Source organism: Zonotrichia albicollis, chromosome 32, assembly GCF_047830755.1.
Source record: "Zonotrichia albicollis isolate bZonAlb1 chromosome 32, bZonAlb1.hap1, whole genome shotgun sequence".
NCBI lineage: Eukaryota > Metazoa > Chordata > Aves > Passeriformes > Passerellidae > Zonotrichia > Zonotrichia albicollis.
In genome coordinates this window covers 1,570,227-1,586,654 of record NC_133850.1, presented here as the reverse complement: position 1 = coordinate 1,586,654, position 16,428 = coordinate 1,570,227, and the positions used below count along the sequence as shown (strand labels likewise).

Genomic DNA, 16,428 nt, shown 5'->3' with positions numbered 1-16,428 from the left:
AGGCGGGGATGGCGGGGAGGGGGATGGGGAGGGGGGATGCGGTGGTAGCGGAGGGGGTCTCGGTACCGGATCTGGCACTGAGGAGGGGTCCCCGTACCGAGTCTGTGACTGGGGAGGGGTCCCGGTGTTACCGGAGGGGTCTCGGTATTGAATAGGGAGGGGGAGTGGTACGTAAACCGGTACTGGGGAAGGGTCCCGGTGGTACCGGAGAGGGTCTTGGTACCGGATCTGGCACTGAGGAGGGGTCTCGGTAGCGAATCTGGCACTGAGGAGGGGTCCCGGTGATACCGGAGGGGGTCCCGGTATCGAATAGGGGTCTCTGATACCGAGACCGATACTAGAGAGGGGTCCCGGTGGTAGCGGAGGGGGTCTCGGTACCGAATTCGGGATTGGGGAGGGGTCTCGGTGTTAGCGGAGGAGGTGCCGGTGGTACCCGAGGGGGTCTCGGTAGCGAATCTGGGACTGCGGAGGGGTCCCGGTGTTACCGGAGAGGGTCCCGGTATCGAATAGGGGTCTCTGATACCGAGACCAGGACTGGCGAGGGGTCTCGGTGTTACCGGAGAAGGTCTCGGTAGCGAGTGCAGGACTGGGGAGGGGTCCCGGTGGTACCGGAGGGGTCTCGGTAGCGAATCTGGGACTGGGGAGGGGTCCCGGTACCGAATGGGGGTCTCTGATTACCGAGACCGGTACTGGGGAGGGGTCCCGGTGGTACCGAATGGGAGGTTTTGGTACTGGGGAGGGGTCTCGGTACTGAATGGGGGATTCCGGTACTGGGGAGGGGTCCCGGTACCGAGGAGATGCCGTTTAAAGGGGGGGTGGGCGATGCTCTGTACCGAGGGGAGATCCCGGTCCCGGAGGGGCTCCCGGTACTGGGGAGGGGTCTCGGTGTTACCCGAGGGGTCTCGGTACCGAATGGGAGGTTCCGGTATCGGGGAGGGGTCCCGGTATTGGGGAGGAGTCCCGGTGGTCCCGGTTAAAGGGTGAGGGGGCGGGGCCGATGCCGCTCCCGCCATTACTGGGGGGGGCTTTAATTTGGGGAGGGGTCCCGGTGATTATTTGGGGAGGGGTCCCCGGTGATTATTTTTTGGGGGGGGTCCCCAATCCCGGGATTCCCCCGCCCCCCCCTCGAGCCCTTTTGTTGCGGTCTATGGGGGGGGGGGGGGGGGTCGCTGTTACGTAGCGCTGTGACGTCACAGGGTGGGGACCCCCCCTCCAGCACCGCAGGGGGCGGGGCGTAAAGGGAGGGGGGGGGTTGGGGATCCCCCGTGGGACCCCCCCCCCCAAAAAAAGGGATCCCCCAGGTGAGTTTTGGGGATCCCCATCCCAGGTGAATTTTTGGACCCCCCCCAGGTGATTTAGGACCCCCCTGAGACCCCCCCCTCCCAAAAGAGGAACCCCCCAGGTGTTTTGGGGACCCCTCCCCAGGATTTTTTTGGGCTCCCCCCCAGGTGATTTAGGACCCCCCCCCCCCTCCGCTGTGACCCCCCCCGGTGTATTTTGGACTCCCCCAGGTGTTTTTTTGGGACCCCCCCAGGTGATTTAGGATCGCCCCCAGGTGTTCCCCCCCCCAACTATTTTAGGGACCCCTCCCACTATTTTTTAGGACCCTCCCCAGGTGTTTTTGGACACCCCCTCCCAGGTGAATTTTGGACTCCTCCAGGTGTATTTTGGGATGGGACCCCTCCAGGTGATTTAGGAACCCCTCCAGGTGAATTTTGGACTCCCCCAGGTGATTTAGGACCCCTCCCTATGACCCCCCCCCAGGTGATTTTGGACCCCCCCAGGTGAATTTTAGGACCTTCCAGGTGTTTTTGACCCCCCCAGGTGAATTTTGGACCTTCCAGGTGTTTTTGACCCCCCCAGGTGTTTTCTGGGACCCCTCCCCAGGTGATTTAGGACCCTCCCTATGACCCACCCACAGGTTTATTTTGGACCCTCCAGGTGTTTTGGGGACCCCTCCCCAGGTGTTTTTTGGGACCCCCCCCAGGTGATTTAGGATCGCCCCCAGGTGTTCCCCCCCCCCCCCAACTATTTTAGGGACCCCTCCCACTATTTTTTAGGACCCTCCCCAGGTGTTTTTGGACCCCCCCCCCCCCAGGTGAATTTTGGACTCCTCCAGGTGTATTTTGGGATGGGACCCCTCCAGGTGATTTAGGAACCCCTCCAGGTGAATTTTGGACTCCCCCAGGTATTTTTGGGCTCCCCCAGGTGATTTAGGACCCTCCCCAGGTGTATTTTGGGGACCACCCCAGGTATTTTTAGCCCCCTCCCTCCCCCAGATGTTTTTGGAGACCCCACAGGTGATTTAGGAACCCCCCGGGTGAATTTTGGGACCTTCCAGGTGATTTAGGAGCTCCCCCCCCCCAGGTGAATTTTGGGACCTTCCAGGTGTTTTTGACCCCCCCCTAGGTGAATTTTGGATCCTCCCAGGGGTCAAAGTCCCCTCCCCTCCCCCCACAATCGCCCTTTGGCCAGGAGGAGGCGTGGCCACGGGGGGGCGTGGCCAAACGGGGGCTTGGTTAGATAGGCAGGAAGTGATTGACAGCTGGGGGCGGGGCCAGGTGAGGCTCCCATGGGTGCCCCAGGGGTCACGTGACCGTCCCCAGGTGTCCCCTGTGGGTGTGGCCCCTCCCCCACCTGTGGGTGTGGCCCCGCCCCTCCCCCACCCCTGGAATTCACCCCTCCCCCACCCGTGGGGCCCTGGGATGGGAATTTGGGGGGGGGGAGGGATCAGGAGGGTCCTTGAGGGTGATTTTGGGGTCTCCATGAAGAATTTTGGGTCCTTGACCAAATTTGGGGTCTCCATGACCAAATTTGGGGTCTCCAGTATGAATTTTGGGGTCTCCATGAAGAATTTTGGGTTCTTGACCAATTTTGGGGTCTCCATGACCAAACTTGGGGTCTCCACTATGAATTTTGGGGTCTTCTGGGTGAATATTGGGTTCTTGACCAATTTTGGGGTCTCCATGACCAAATTTGGGGTCTCCACTATGAATTTTGGGGTCTCCTGGGTGAATTTTGGGTCCTTGACCAATTTTGGGGTCTCCATGACCAAATTTGGGTTCTTCACTATGAATTTTGGGGTCTCCTGGGTGAATTTTGGGTTCTTGATCAATTTTGGGGTCTCCATGACCAAATTTGGCGTCTCCAGTATGAATTTTGGGGTCTCCTGGGTGAATTTTGGGTTCTTGACCAATTTTGGGATCTCCAGGTGCAATTTTGGGGTCTCCATGACCAAATTTGGGTTCTTGACCAATTTTGGCGTCTCCAGGTGCAATTTTGGGCCCTCCAGGGTAAATTTTGGGGTCTCCATGACCTATTTTGGGGTCTCTGTGGTCTTTGAGGGTCTCCATGGTAATTTTTGGGGTCTTCATGGTGTAGGGGATGTCTGTGATCATTTTGGGGTCTCCATGGCCAATTTTGAGGTCTCCATGGTTGGTTTTGGGGTTCTTTGTGGTCCTTGGTGGTCTCAGTGGTCATTGCTGGGATCTCGTTGGGGTTTGTGGTGGGTCCAGGATGGGTCCATGATGGGTCCATGGTTGGTCCATGGTGGATCCATGATGGGTCGGTGTCCATCTGTCCATGGTCAGTCCATGGTGGATCAGTGTCTGTGTCCATGGTGTGTCCGTGGTGTGTCCATGGTGGGTCAGTGGTTGGTCCATGATGGGTCAGTGGTGGGGCAGTGTCCGTCTGTCCATGGTGGGTCAGTGATGGGTCATTGGTTGGTCCATGGTGTGTCTGTGGTGGGTCCATGGTGGGTCAGTGATGGCTCTGTGATGGGTCCGTGAAGGGTCAGTGGTGGATCCATGTCCATGGTGGGGCGGTGTCCATCTGTCTGTGGTGTGTCCATGGTGGGTCAGTGTCTGTGTGTCCATGGTGGGTCCGTGGTGGGTCCGTCATGGGTCAGTGTCCATGGGTCTGTAATGGGTCAGTGGGCAGTCCATGGTGTGTCAGTGGTGGGTCTGTGGTGGGTCAGTGTCCGTGTGTCAATGTCCATGTGTCAATGTCCATGGTGGGTCCATGGTGGGTCCATGGTCAGTCCATGGTGTGTCAGTGGTGGGTCCATGGTGGGTCCATGGTGGGTCCATGGTGGGTCAGTGTCTGTGTCCATGGTGGGTCCATGGTGTGTCCATGGTGTGTCCATGGTGTGTCCATGGTGGGTCCATGGTGTGTCCATGGTGAGTCCATGGTGGGTCAGTGTCCGTGTGTTCATGGTGGGTCCACAGTCAGTCCATGGTGTGTCCATAGTGGGTCCATGGTGTGTCCATAGTGGGTCCATGGTGGGTCCATGGTGGGTCCATGGTCAGTCCATGGTGGGTCAGTGTTCGTGTGTCCATGATGGGTCCATGGTCAGTCCATGGTGGGTCCATGGTGGGTCCATGGTGGGTCATTGGTGGGTCCGTGGTGGGTCCATCATGGGTCAGTGTCCATGGGTCTGTAATGGGTCAGTGGGCAGTCCATGGTGTGTCAGTGGTGGGTCCGTGGTCACTCCATGGTGGGTCAGTGTCCGTGTGTCCATGGTGGGTCCACGGTCAGTCCATGGTGGGTCCATGGTGGGTCATTGGTGGGTCCATGGTGGGTCCATGGTGGGTCATTGGTAGGTCCGTGGTGGGTCCACCATGGGTCAGTGTCAATGGGTCTGTAATGGGTCAATGGTCAGTCCATGGTCAGTCCATGGTGGGTCAATGTCTGTGTGTCCATGGTGGGGCAGTGTCCGTGCGTCCATGGTCAGTCTATGGTTGGTTCGTGGTGTGTCCATGGGGTGTCCATGATGGGTCAGTGTCCATCTGTCCATGGGGTGTCCATGGTGGGTCAGTGTCCATGTGTCCATGACAGGTCCATGGTGGGTCCATGGTGTGTCCATGGTGGTCAGTGTCCGTATGTCCATGATCTGTCCATGGTCTGTCCGTGGTGTGTCCCTGGTGGGTCAGTGTCCATCAGTCAGTGTCCATCTGTCCATGGTGGGTCCATGGTGGGTCAGTGTCCATCAGTCAGTGTCCATCTGTCCATGGTGGGTCCATGGTGGGTCCATGGTGTGTCCATGGTGGATCAGTGTCCGTGTGTCCATGATCTGTCCATGGTCTGTCCGTGGTGTGTCCCTGGTGGGTCAGTGTCCATCAGTCAGTGTCCCTCTGTCCGTGGTGTATCCATGGTGGGTCAGTGTCCATCAGTCAGTGTCCATCTGTCCGTGATGGGCCCCAGATGACCTTTGACCACAACAATCCCAATTTTAACCCTTTCTACCCCATTTTTTCACCCAAATTTTTCATTTTTTCACTCAAATTTCCCATTTTTTCACCGGATTTTCCCAATTTCTCCCTTTTTTCTCCCCAGCCAACGTCCCCGAGGAGCTCCGTGACCCTTTCTACACCGACCCTGTGTCCCACAATCCATTTTTAACCCATTCTGTCCCAATTTTAACCCTTTCTTTCCCGTCTTTAACCCTTTCCTTCCATGTTAATCCATTTTAACCCTTTTCCCCCCCAATTTTAGCCCTTTCTACCCCATTTTTTCACCCAAATTTTTCATTTTTTCACTCAAATTTCCCATTTTTTCACCCGATTTTCCCAATTTCTCCCCTTTTTTCTCCCCAGCCAACGTCCCCGAGGAGCTCCGTGACCCTTTCTACACCGACCAGTACGCGCAGGAGCACCTGAAGCCGCCGGTGGAGCGCCTCCTGCTGGCCAGCGACATTTACTGCAGGGCCTGGAGCCACGCCCTGGCCCCGCCCCCCCGGCCAGGCCACGCCCCCCGCCTCGGCCACGCCCCCTCCGCAGGACCTGGGGGCGCTGCTGGCGCTGCTGGCGGGGAGGGGGCTCCCCCCAAATGTGCAGGGGGTCCCCGTAAAGGCGCAGGATCTGCAGCAGAAACCGATACGGATGGTACTGGGATGGACTGGGTTATACTGGGAGGGACTGGGAGGGGTTTGGGTTATACTGGGATGGACTGGGAGGGGTTTGGGTTATACTGGGAGGGGTCTGGGGGGGGTTACTGGTGTTACTGGGAGCACTGGGAGGGGAGGGGGCTCCCCCCAAATGTGCAGGGGGTCCCCGTAAAGGCCCAGGATCTGCAACAGAAACCGATACGGATGGTACTGGGATGGACTGGGTTATACTGGGATGGACTGGGATGGACTGGGTTATACTGGGATGGACTGGGAGGGGTTTGGGTTATACTGGGATGGACTGGGAGGGGTCTGGGGGTGTTACTGGTGTTACTGGGAGCACTGGGAGGGGATACTGGTGTTACTGGGAGCACTGGGAGGATACTGGGGTCTCACTGGGAGGCTACTGGGAGCTTACTGGGAGCACTGGGAGGTTACTGGGAGCACTGGGACGATACTGGGAGCACTGGGATATCACTGGTTTCTTACTGGGAGCTTACTGGGAGCACTGGGATGTTACTGGGAGGATACTGGGAGCACTGGGGTATCACTGGTTTCTTACTGGGATCTTACTGGGAGCGCTGGGATTGTACTGGGATCTTACTGGGAGCACTGGGATCTCACTGGTTTCTTACTGGGAGCACTGGGATTGTACTGGGATCTTACTGGGAGCACTGGGATATTACTGGTTTCTTACTGGGAGCTTACTGGGAGCCGCCTGTACCCTCCCCCCATTAATCTCATTAAGGCTCAGCTGCTTTAATTGGCTTTAATTGGCTTTAATTAATTGGCTCAGCCAATCCCATTAACCCTCCCCGCCCTGAGGCCACGCCCCTTTTCACTGGCCACGTCCCCTCCCGTTTGACCACGCCCCCTCCCGCTTGGCCACGCCCACCCCGGGGAGTGCTGGGAGCCCCAAAATGACCAAAAATGACCCAAAATCCCCTGAAAATGCCTCTGAAATGACCCAAACCTCCCCAAATGGCCTCAAATCTCTCCCCAAAGTCCCCAAATCTCTCCAAAATGCCCAAATTACTACAGGACTCCCAAATTTTCCCACCGGGACCCCCAAACCCCCAAATTTCTCCTTCCAGGTCACCCAAACTCCAAATTTTGCCGCAAATATCCCCCTCTAGGGCCCCAAAACCCAATTTTTCCCCCAAATCCCCAAATTTCCACCTCCAGGACCCCAAATCCCAAAATTTTCCCAAAAATTTGCCCTCAAGACCTCAAAAACCCCAAAGTTTTCCCTCCACAACCCCAAATTTCCCCCCACATTTGCCCCCCAAGGCCCTCAAACCCCAAATTTTCTCCCAAGACCCCAAAACCTCCGAATTTTTTCAAAATCCCCAAATTTTCCCCCACTTTCCCCTCAGGGCGCGCACCTGGCTCTGATTGATTCCCTCATGGCCGCCTTCATCACTGAGGCCCCAAAACCCCAAATTTTTACCCCAAATTCTCAAATTTTTTCCCCCAAACCTCCAAATTTCCCCCCCCAAGACTCCAATAACCTCAAATTTTCCCAAAATCCCCAAATTTTCCCCCACTTTCCCCTCAGGGTGCGCACCTGGCTCTGATCGATTCCCTCATGGCCGCCTTCGTCACCAAGGCCCTGAAACCCCAAAATCCCAAGTTTTTCCCCCAAATTTCCTCCTCCAAGTCCCAAAAAAAACCCCAAATTTTCCTCCCAAGACCTCAAAAGCCCCAAATTTTCCCAAAATCCCCAAATTTTCCCCGACTTTCCCCTCAGGGCGCGCACCTGGCTGTGATTGATTCCCTCATGGCCGCCTTCGTCACCGAGGCCCCAAAACCCCAATTTTTTACCCCAAATTCTCAAATTTTTCCCAAATTTTTTCCCCCAAACCTCCAAATTTCCCCCCCAAGACCCCAAAACCCCCAAATTTTCCCAAAACCCCCAAATTTTCCCCCAATTTCCCCTCAGGGCGCGCACCTGGCTCTGATCGATTCCCTCATGGCCGCCTTCGTCACCAAGGCCCCGAAACCCCAAAATCCCAAATTTTTCCCCTAAATTTCCTCCTCCAAGTCCAAAAAAAACCCCAAATTTTCCTCCCAAGACCTCAAAAGCCCCAAATTTTCCCAAAATCCCCAAATTTTTCCCCTCAGGGCGCACACCTGGCTCTGCTTGATTCCCTCATGGCTGCCTTCATCACCGAGGCCCCAAAACCCCAAATCTTTACCCCAAATTCTCAAATTTTTCCCCCCAAACCTCCAAATTTCTTCCCCCAAGACTCCAAAAACCCCAAATTTTTTCAAAATCCCCAAATTTTCCCCACTTTCCCCTCAGAGTGCGCACCTGGCTCTGATCGATTCCCTCATGGCCGCCTTCGTCACCGAGGCCACCCGAAATTTGGGGACCCCCCCTGGAGCCCCCCCGGGACCTCAATCCTGGGAACCCAAAATTTTGGCTTGGTTGGAGACGGTGAGTTGGGGTTTTGGGGGTTTTGGGGGTTTTTTTGGGGTGAAAAAGTGAAAAAATTGGAATTTTTTGGGTCTTTTTTAGGTGAATCGGAAGCTGCAGGAAAGCAGCGAAAAGGAGGGCGGGGGGACGGCCCCGAATTTGGGGGTCCCCGAGAGCTCCACGGCACCCCCGGCGTGCGGCCACAAGGTAAAAAAATTATTAAAAAATTAAAAAAAACCCCCAATTTTAAAATCACAAAAAATTTTAAAAGTCTGCCAAAAATCACCAAAAAAAATCATTAAAAATTCCCTAAAAATCATTAAAAATTCCCTAAAAAATCACCCAAAAAACCCCAAAAATTACAAAAAATCCCCCCCAAAAAATCCTCCAATAAATCACGAAAAAAATCACAAAAGTGCCCCAAAAATCACCGAAAAATCCCCATAAAAATACCAAAAAATAGCACAAAAATCCACAAAAGAATCACAAAATATTCACAAAAAAATCACCAAAAATTTACAAAAAAATCCAAAAAAATCTCCAAAATTCCCTCAAAACTCCTCTTTTTCCCTCTTTCTCTGTGTGCTGGGTGCTGGGACTGTCTCGGTGCCATTTGGGGACCCCTCCCCAAACGGGACCCCCCCCTTTGCTGACCCCCCCCTCTTTTTCTAAATCCTAAAACGTACAAAACAAATCCCCCCAAAAAAGTCTTTAAAAAGTCTCTAAGAAAATCCTAAAAATTACTGAAAAAAACAACTAAAAATCCCCCAAATTCACCAAAAATTCCTAAAAAAAATCTCAAAACCCCCCCCATAATTACTCAAAATTATCGCAAAAAATCACCAAAAAATCCTAAAAAAATACCCCAAAAATCTCAAAAAAAATCTCAAAAAATTACCGAAAAATGTTAAAAAATCACCAAAAATTCACTAAAAATCTCCCAAAAAATCTCTAAAAATTCTGAAAAAGCACCACCAAAAATCCTAAAAAAATCACAAAAAAATCCCTAAAAATTCCAATTTTTCCCCCAAAAATTCCCATTTTTGCTCCCCCTTTTCTCTCTGCTCCCCCCTGGGTTTTGGGGTTCTCTCTGTGCCATTTGGGGTCCCCCCTTTGCTGATCCCCCCTCTTTTCTCAGTGTCCCACCCGCTGGTACTGGAAGTTGGTGCCCGTAAGTGGGGGCTCAGCTCTGCCCTCAATTCCCTTTTTGTGCCCCAAAATTTCCCCCAATTCCTTCCCTGCCTGCAAAACCCCCCCCCCGGATTTTTGGGGGGTTCCCAAACCCCCCCAGAATTCGCCAGCGATGGGAGTTGAGGGATGCTAAGGGGGAAAAATGAGGAAAAAATGCAAAAAAAAATTGGAAAAAAATGGAAAAAAATAATAGGAAAAAAAATAGAAAGAAATTGGGAAAACTACAAAAAAAAAAGGGAAAAATATTTTAAAACATTATTGGAAAAAATAGAAAAAAATTGGGAAAAATATTTTGAAAATAATTGGAAAAAATAAAATAAAAAAAACCAATTGGAAATAAATTGCCAAAAATTTGGGGAAGAATTCCTAAAAAAATCCATAAAATGGAAGTAAAATTTTAAAAAAGTTTTGGAAAAATTGGAAAAAATTCCAATAGTGTGGGAAAAATTTTTAAAAATTCTAAAAGATCTGAAACAAACTCAAAAAAAAATTGGGAAAAAATTCGATTTTTTTTTTAACTGGAAAAAAACCCAAATAATTGGGAAAAAATAAAAAAATTAATTTTAAGGTAAGGAAAAAATTCAAAACCTATTGAGAAAGAATCCAAAAAAAAAAAGGGAAAAAATTCCAAAAAAGTCCTGAAAAAAATTTTAAAAATTGGAAAAAATCCTCAAAACATTTCAGAAAAATTTGGAAAAAAATCCAAAAAATTTCATAAAAATTTGGAAAAATCCGAAGAAATTCCCCCAAATTTTGGGGTTCCTGGGCCCCCCCAGCATCCTCCCCTCCCCCCCCCACCCCCTTTTCTGTGTCTTGCGTCGAATTTTGGGGAGGGGGGAGGGGCACGAAGCTGCATGGAGGGGGGCGGGGCATGCAAATGAGCATCACTGTACGCAAATGAGTGTCGTTGTTTGCAAATGAGTGGGTGGGGCATGAATTGTGGGCGGGGCTTGGGGAGCCCTCACGTTTTAGGCGCCATTTTGAGGATTTTTTTTCAGATTTTTTTTTCCTTTTTTTAGGGGTTTTTGTTCTCCTCTTCACTCCATTTTTTAAATTTATGGCATCCCCTTCTCATATTTGGGGTTCCTTTTCTTGTTTCCCTTTTTTAATCCTTTTTTTCCCTTTCCCCCCCCTTTTTATTTTGGATTTTCCCTCAATTATTTCAATTTTTCCCCAACTTTTTCCACAATATTCCTCAATTTATCCCAAATTTTCCTTGCTCCCATTTTTTTGTGGTCCTCTCACCAATTTTAGGATTTTGTTTCCTTTTTTTCCCTCTTAAATATTTTTTCCTATTTTTCCTCATTTTTTCCCTCACATTTCCTCATTTTTCCCCAAAATTTTTGCTGCTCCACATTTTTAGAGGCCCCCTCACCAACTTTAGGGTCTTTTATTCTTTTTTCTCCCCTTTAAATCTATTTTTTCCCCATTTTAAGAATATTTTCCCCCATTTTTCCAGATTTTTAAAATCTTTTTTTTCCCTCATTTTTCCCCTATTTTTCCCAAAAATTTCCAATTTTTTTCCAATTTTCCCTACCCACCCATTTTTTGGGTCACTCTTTCCAATTCTGGGAGGTTTTTTTCCTTTTTCCCACTTTAAATCTAATTTTTTCCCCATTTTAAAATATTTTTTCCCCATTTTTCCCCAAAATTTCCATTTTTTTCCAATTTTCCTTACTCCCCCCATTTTTTGGGGCGCTCTTTCCATTTTTTGGGGTCCCATTTTCATTTTTTGCCTCCCTGGGGGGGTTTGGGGCCCCCCTGACTCTGTTTTTCCCACAGCACGCCATCGCCTTCTGTTTGAAGGAATCGGGGAATAAACCTCCGGTGGTAAGGACCCCCCCAAAATCCAAAATTTGGGGTGGGGGCACCCCCAGACCCCTCCCTAAAATCCAGGACCCCCCCCAAAAAAACTTCACCCCAAAAACCCCAATTTTAGGGTTTTTTGGGGGGCAATTTTAGGGGTTTTTAAAGGGATTTTACGGCTATTTAAGGGCGGGACTCCCCAAAAATTTTACCTTCCCCCCCAAAAATTTGGGGTCCCTCCAAAAAAATTTGAGGTCCCCTCCCCTGCATGTTCCTATTTTGGGGGGGGTGGGAGGAATTCTGGGGGATTTGAGGGAGATTTGAAGGTTCCAGGAGGGTTTTTGAAGGTTCACCTTGACTCTTTTAAGGGAATTCCTCCATTTTGGGAGGGTTTGGGGTCCCCCCTTTGGAATTTTGGGGGATACTCAACCCCTCCCCAAATTGGGAGGATTTGGGGGACCCCCTTATTTATAATTTTGGGGTATTTCCCCCAAGTTTGAGTCCCTTTCTTTGATATTTTTGGGCTGATTTTGAGGCAATTTTGGGGTCCCCAACCTGAGGGGATTCGTGGACTCTTCCATTTCTATTTTTGGGGGGGGGCTCCCTTTTCTGTGGGTGGGATTTGAGGCTAATTTGGGGGGGGGGTCCTGCCACTTTTAGGGTGGTTTTGGGGGGTTTGGGGGTCCCCTTTTTTATTTTTTGGGGGAGCCCTTCCACTGTGGGGGGGTTTGACGGAATTTTGGGATTTTGAGAACCCCCTTGACCCCCCTTTCCCAATTTTTCCGGCCAAGATTCGGTACCGGAAGGACAAAGGGGCTCCTCCAGCGCCTCCCCCATTCCCACCTGTGAGGGGGCTGCAGGATTTGGCCAGCGGGGGGGTCCTGGCAGCCGCCATCCACTTCTACTGCCCCCAGTCCCTGCGCCTCGAAGGTAAGGAGGCATTTTTGGGGGAAATTCAGGGGATTTTAGGTCTTTTTGGTTTTTTTTTGAGGGTCTTGGTGGGGGGGGGGGGGCTGATGCAGGGATCCACTAGGGGGCGCTGTGGTGCGGCTGGACTGAACCAATCTGAGGGGGGACATGGGGGGGATCCCATTGAGAATTCCGGGGTTCTTTGGGGAGGGTCTTAATGGGGGGGACACAAGAGGGTCTTTGAGGGTTTTTTTTAGGAGAATTGTGGGTCCATGGAGGGGTCTTGAAGAGTTTTTGAGGTGGGTTTTGGGGTGTGATCCCCCCCCCATTCTGGAATTTTCCAATGATCTGGACCAGCCCAATCTGAGGGCACCATGGGGGAATCCCATAGGGAAAATGGGGGTCCCATGGGGACACTTCCAATAGAGAAAGACGGGGAGGTCTTTGGGGGGTTATGTGTCAATGGAGGGGTCATAGAGGGGGGGGATCTGAGGAGTTTTTGGGGTGTGTCCCCCTCCCATTCTGGAATTTTCCAGTTATCCGGATCACCCCAACCTGAGGGTGCCATGAGGGGCTCCTGAGTTGAAAACAAGAGGAAAACTTGGGATCCTAATGGAGAGATCCCAATGTGGGGTACAGGGAATTCCCATAGAGGGATTTTGGGGTGCAATTTTTACTTTTTTCCTCTGGAATTTTCCAGAAATCCGCCTTGGGGCACCACTGGCGCTCCCAGATCGGCTGCACAACCTGGGGCTGGTGCGCGACTTTGGCGCCCGCCACCTGCGCACGCGCTGCCCCCTGGCCGTGGAGGACCTGCTCTACATGGCACCAGCCCTAAAGGTAAAAACTGGGATAAATTGGATTAAATTGAGTTAAACTGGGAGAAACTGGGTTAAACTATGCGGGGAGTGGGGGAAACTGAGGGAAACTGGGAGGGAATGGGGGCAATGAGGGTAACTGGGGCAATGAGGCAACATGGTGGCTGCCCTGAGGGGAAGACTGGGAGAAAGTGGGGAAAAATGGGAGAAACTGGGTTAAACTGGACAGGGAGTGGTGAAACTGGGAAGGACTGGGGTAAACTGGGGGAGACTAGGAGTGAATGGGGGCAGTGAGGGCAATGGGGCAACATGGCAGCCGCCCTGAGGGGGAAACTGGGGAGAAACTGGGAGAAACTGGGTTAAACTGGGTTAAACTGGGTGGGGATTGGGTTAAACTGGGCAGGAACTGGGTGAAACTGGGAGGGAATGGGGTAAACTGAGGGAAACTGGGAGGGAATGGGGACAGTGAGGGCAATGGGGCAACATGGCGGCTGCCCTGAGGGGGAAACTGGGAAGAAAGTGGGGGAAACTGGAATAAACTGGGTTAAACTGGGTTAAACTGGGAGGGACTGGTGGAAACTGGGAAGGAATGGGGGAAATTGGAGGAAACTGGGAGTTAATGGGGACAATGAGGGCAATGGGGCAAGATGGTGGCTGCCTTGAGGGGGAAACTGGGGAAAAACTGGGAGAAACTGGGTTAAACTGGGTGGGGAGTGCGTGAAACTGGGAGGGACTGGGGAAAACTGGGCAAACTGGGTTAAACTGGGACAAACTTGGAGAAACTGGGACAAACTGGAGAAACTGGTCAAACTGGGTGAGCTGGGAGGCACTGGGAACAATGGGAGTGACTGGGAGCAGTGAGGGCAGTGGAGGAATATGGTGGGCAGTCCTGAGGGGGAAAGTGGGTTAAACTGGGCAGAAACTGGGACAAACCGTGAGAAGGTGGGAGGAACTGGGACAAACTGGGATTAACTGGTGGAAACTGGGGAAAATTCGGTGAACTGGGAGGGAATGAGGGCAATGAGGGCAACTGGAGCAATGGGGCAAAATGGCCGCTGCTCTGAGGGGGAAACTGGTGAAAACTGGGTTAAACTGGGAGAAACTGTGGGAAACTGGGATAAACTGGGCAGAAACTGGGAGAACCTGGGTTAAACTGGGGATAAACTGGGAAAAACTGGCCAAACTGGGAGAAACTTGGAGAAATTTGGTGAACTGGGAGGGAATGGAGGCAATGAGGGCAATGGGGCAAAATGGCGGCCAATCCTGAGGGGGAAACTGGTGAAACCGGGAGAAACTGGGTTTAAACTGGGACAAATTGTGGGAAACTGGGATAAACTGGGGAAAACTGGGAGAAATTTGGTGAACTGGGAGGGATTGGAAACAATGAGGGCCATGGGGCAAAATGGCGGCCAATCCTGAGGGGAAAACTGGGAAAAACTGGGTTAAACTGGGCAGAAATTGGGACAAACCAGGGGAAACTGTGAGGAACTGGGACAAACTGGGATAAACTGGGATAAACTGGCCAAACTGGGAGAAATTTGGTGAACTGGGAGGGAATGGAGGCAATGAGGGCAATGTTTCAAAATGGCTGCCAACCCTGAGGGGGAGAATTGGGACAAACTGGGAGGGACTGGAGATAAACTGGGTTAAACTGGGGGAAACTGTGGGGAACTGGGATAAACTGGGGGAAACTGTGAGGAACTGGGATAAACTGAGCAAACTGGGGGAAACTGGAAGAAATTTATTGAATTGGGAGGGAATGGAAGCAATGAGGGCCATGGGACAAAATGGCGGCCAACCCTGAGGGGGAAACTGGGAGAAACTGGGGAAGACTGTGTTGAACTGGGCAGAAATTGGGACAGACTGGGGAAAACTGGGATAAACTGGGCAAACTGGGATAAATTTATTGAACTGGGATAAATTTATTGAACTGGAAGGGAATGGAAGCAGTGAGGGCAATGGGACAAAATGGCGGCCAATCCTGAGGGGAAAACTGGGTTAAACTGGGATAAACTGGGCAAACTGGGATAAATTTATTGAACTGGGAGGGAATGGAAGCAATGAGGGCCATGGGGCAAAATGGCCGCCAACCCTGAGGGGAAAACTGAGAAGAAACTGGGACAAACTGGGTAGAAATTGGGATAAATTGGGATAAACTGGAGCAAACTGGGATAAATTTATTGAACTGGGAGGGAATGGAAGCAATGAGGGCCATGGGGCAAAATGGTGGCCAACCCTGAGGGGAAAACTGAGAAGAAACTGGGTTAAACTGGGCAGAAATTGGGACAAACCAGGGGAAACTGTGAGGGACTGGGACAAACTGGGATAAACTGGGATAAACTGGGATAAACTGGCCAAACTGGGAGAAATTTGGTGAACTGGGAGGGAATGGAGGCAATGAGGGCAATGTTTCAAAATGGCCGCCAACCCTGAGGGGGAGAATTGGGACAAACTGGGAGGGACTGGAGATAAACTGGGTTAAACTGGGGGAAACTGTGGGGAACTGGGATAAACTGAGCAAACTGGGGGAAACTTGGAGAAATTTATTGAATTGGGAGGGAATGGAAGCAATGAGGGCAATGAGACAAAATGGCGGCCAATCCTGAGGGGGAAACTGGGAGAAACTGGGGAAGACTGTGTTGAACTGGGCAGAAATTGGGATAAACTGGGCAAACTGGGATAAATTTGTTGAACTGGGAGGGAATGGAAGCAGTGAGGGCAATGGGACAAAATGGCGGCCAATCCTGAGGGGAAAACTGGGTTAAACTGGGAGGAACTGGGACAAACTGGGTAGAAATTGGGATAAACTGGGATAAACTGGAGCAAACTGGGACAAACTGGGATAAACTGGCCAAACTGGGAGAAATTTATTGAACTGGGAGGGACTGGAAGCAATGAGAGCAATGGGACAAAATGGCGGCCAATCCTGAGGGGGAAACTGGGTTAAACTGGGACAAACTGGGTAGAAATTGGGATAAACTGGGACAAACTGGGAGGGACTGGGAGAAACTGGGGAAAACTGGGATAAACTGGGCAATCTAGGAGAAACTGGGAGAAATTTGGTGAACTGGGAGGGACTGGAGGCAATGAGAGCAATGGGACAAAATGGCCGCCAAGCCTGAGGGGGAGAATTGGGACAAACTGGGGGATACTGGGGGGATACTGGGGGATACTGGGGGATACTGGTCCATACTGGGAACCCCCCCTGTGCCCCCCAGTTGAACGTGGGGGCTTTCCTGGCCGAGCTGTTCCTGTGCTTCGAGGTGCTGAGACCCCCATTTGTCACCCCCCGGCAGCTGGGGGGGACCTCAGGTACGAGGGGACCCCAAATTTGGGGAGGGGGGGACCCCAAATTTGGAAGGGACCCCAAATTTTGGGAGGGTTAAACCCTTAAAAGTGGG

At 51.6% G+C, this 16,428-nt stretch overlaps 2 protein-coding genes across 7 annotated transcripts in view; one reads left to right on the top strand and one right to left on the bottom strand.

Annotated features, from left to right (window-relative positions):
- LOC141726015 (uncharacterized) overlaps positions 1–5,376 on the bottom strand; it is a 25,673-nt gene extending 20,297 nt beyond the window's left edge. For all 6 annotated transcript variants that reach the window (XM_074530259.1, XM_074530260.1, XM_074530263.1 and 3 more), the window contains exon 1: positions 5,335–5,376. The gene's annotated coding sequence lies outside the window, so the exon portion shown is untranslated. The remainder of the gene's footprint in view (positions 1–5,334) is intronic.
- On the top strand, positions 4,620–16,428 carry LOC141725986 (calmodulin-regulated spectrin-associated protein 3-like). Its single transcript, XM_074530151.1, has 11 exons — positions 4,620–4,623; positions 5,335–5,355; positions 5,595–5,683; positions 5,742–5,882; positions 8,190–8,324; positions 8,406–8,510; positions 9,442–9,474; positions 11,277–11,324; positions 12,092–12,230; positions 12,910–13,049; positions 16,246–16,428. The coding sequence occupies exons 1-11, from the start codon at positions 4,620–4,622 to the stop codon at positions 16,411–16,413; spliced, it is 1,023 nt and encodes a 340-aa protein (XP_074386252.1). The 3' UTR covers positions 16,414–16,428.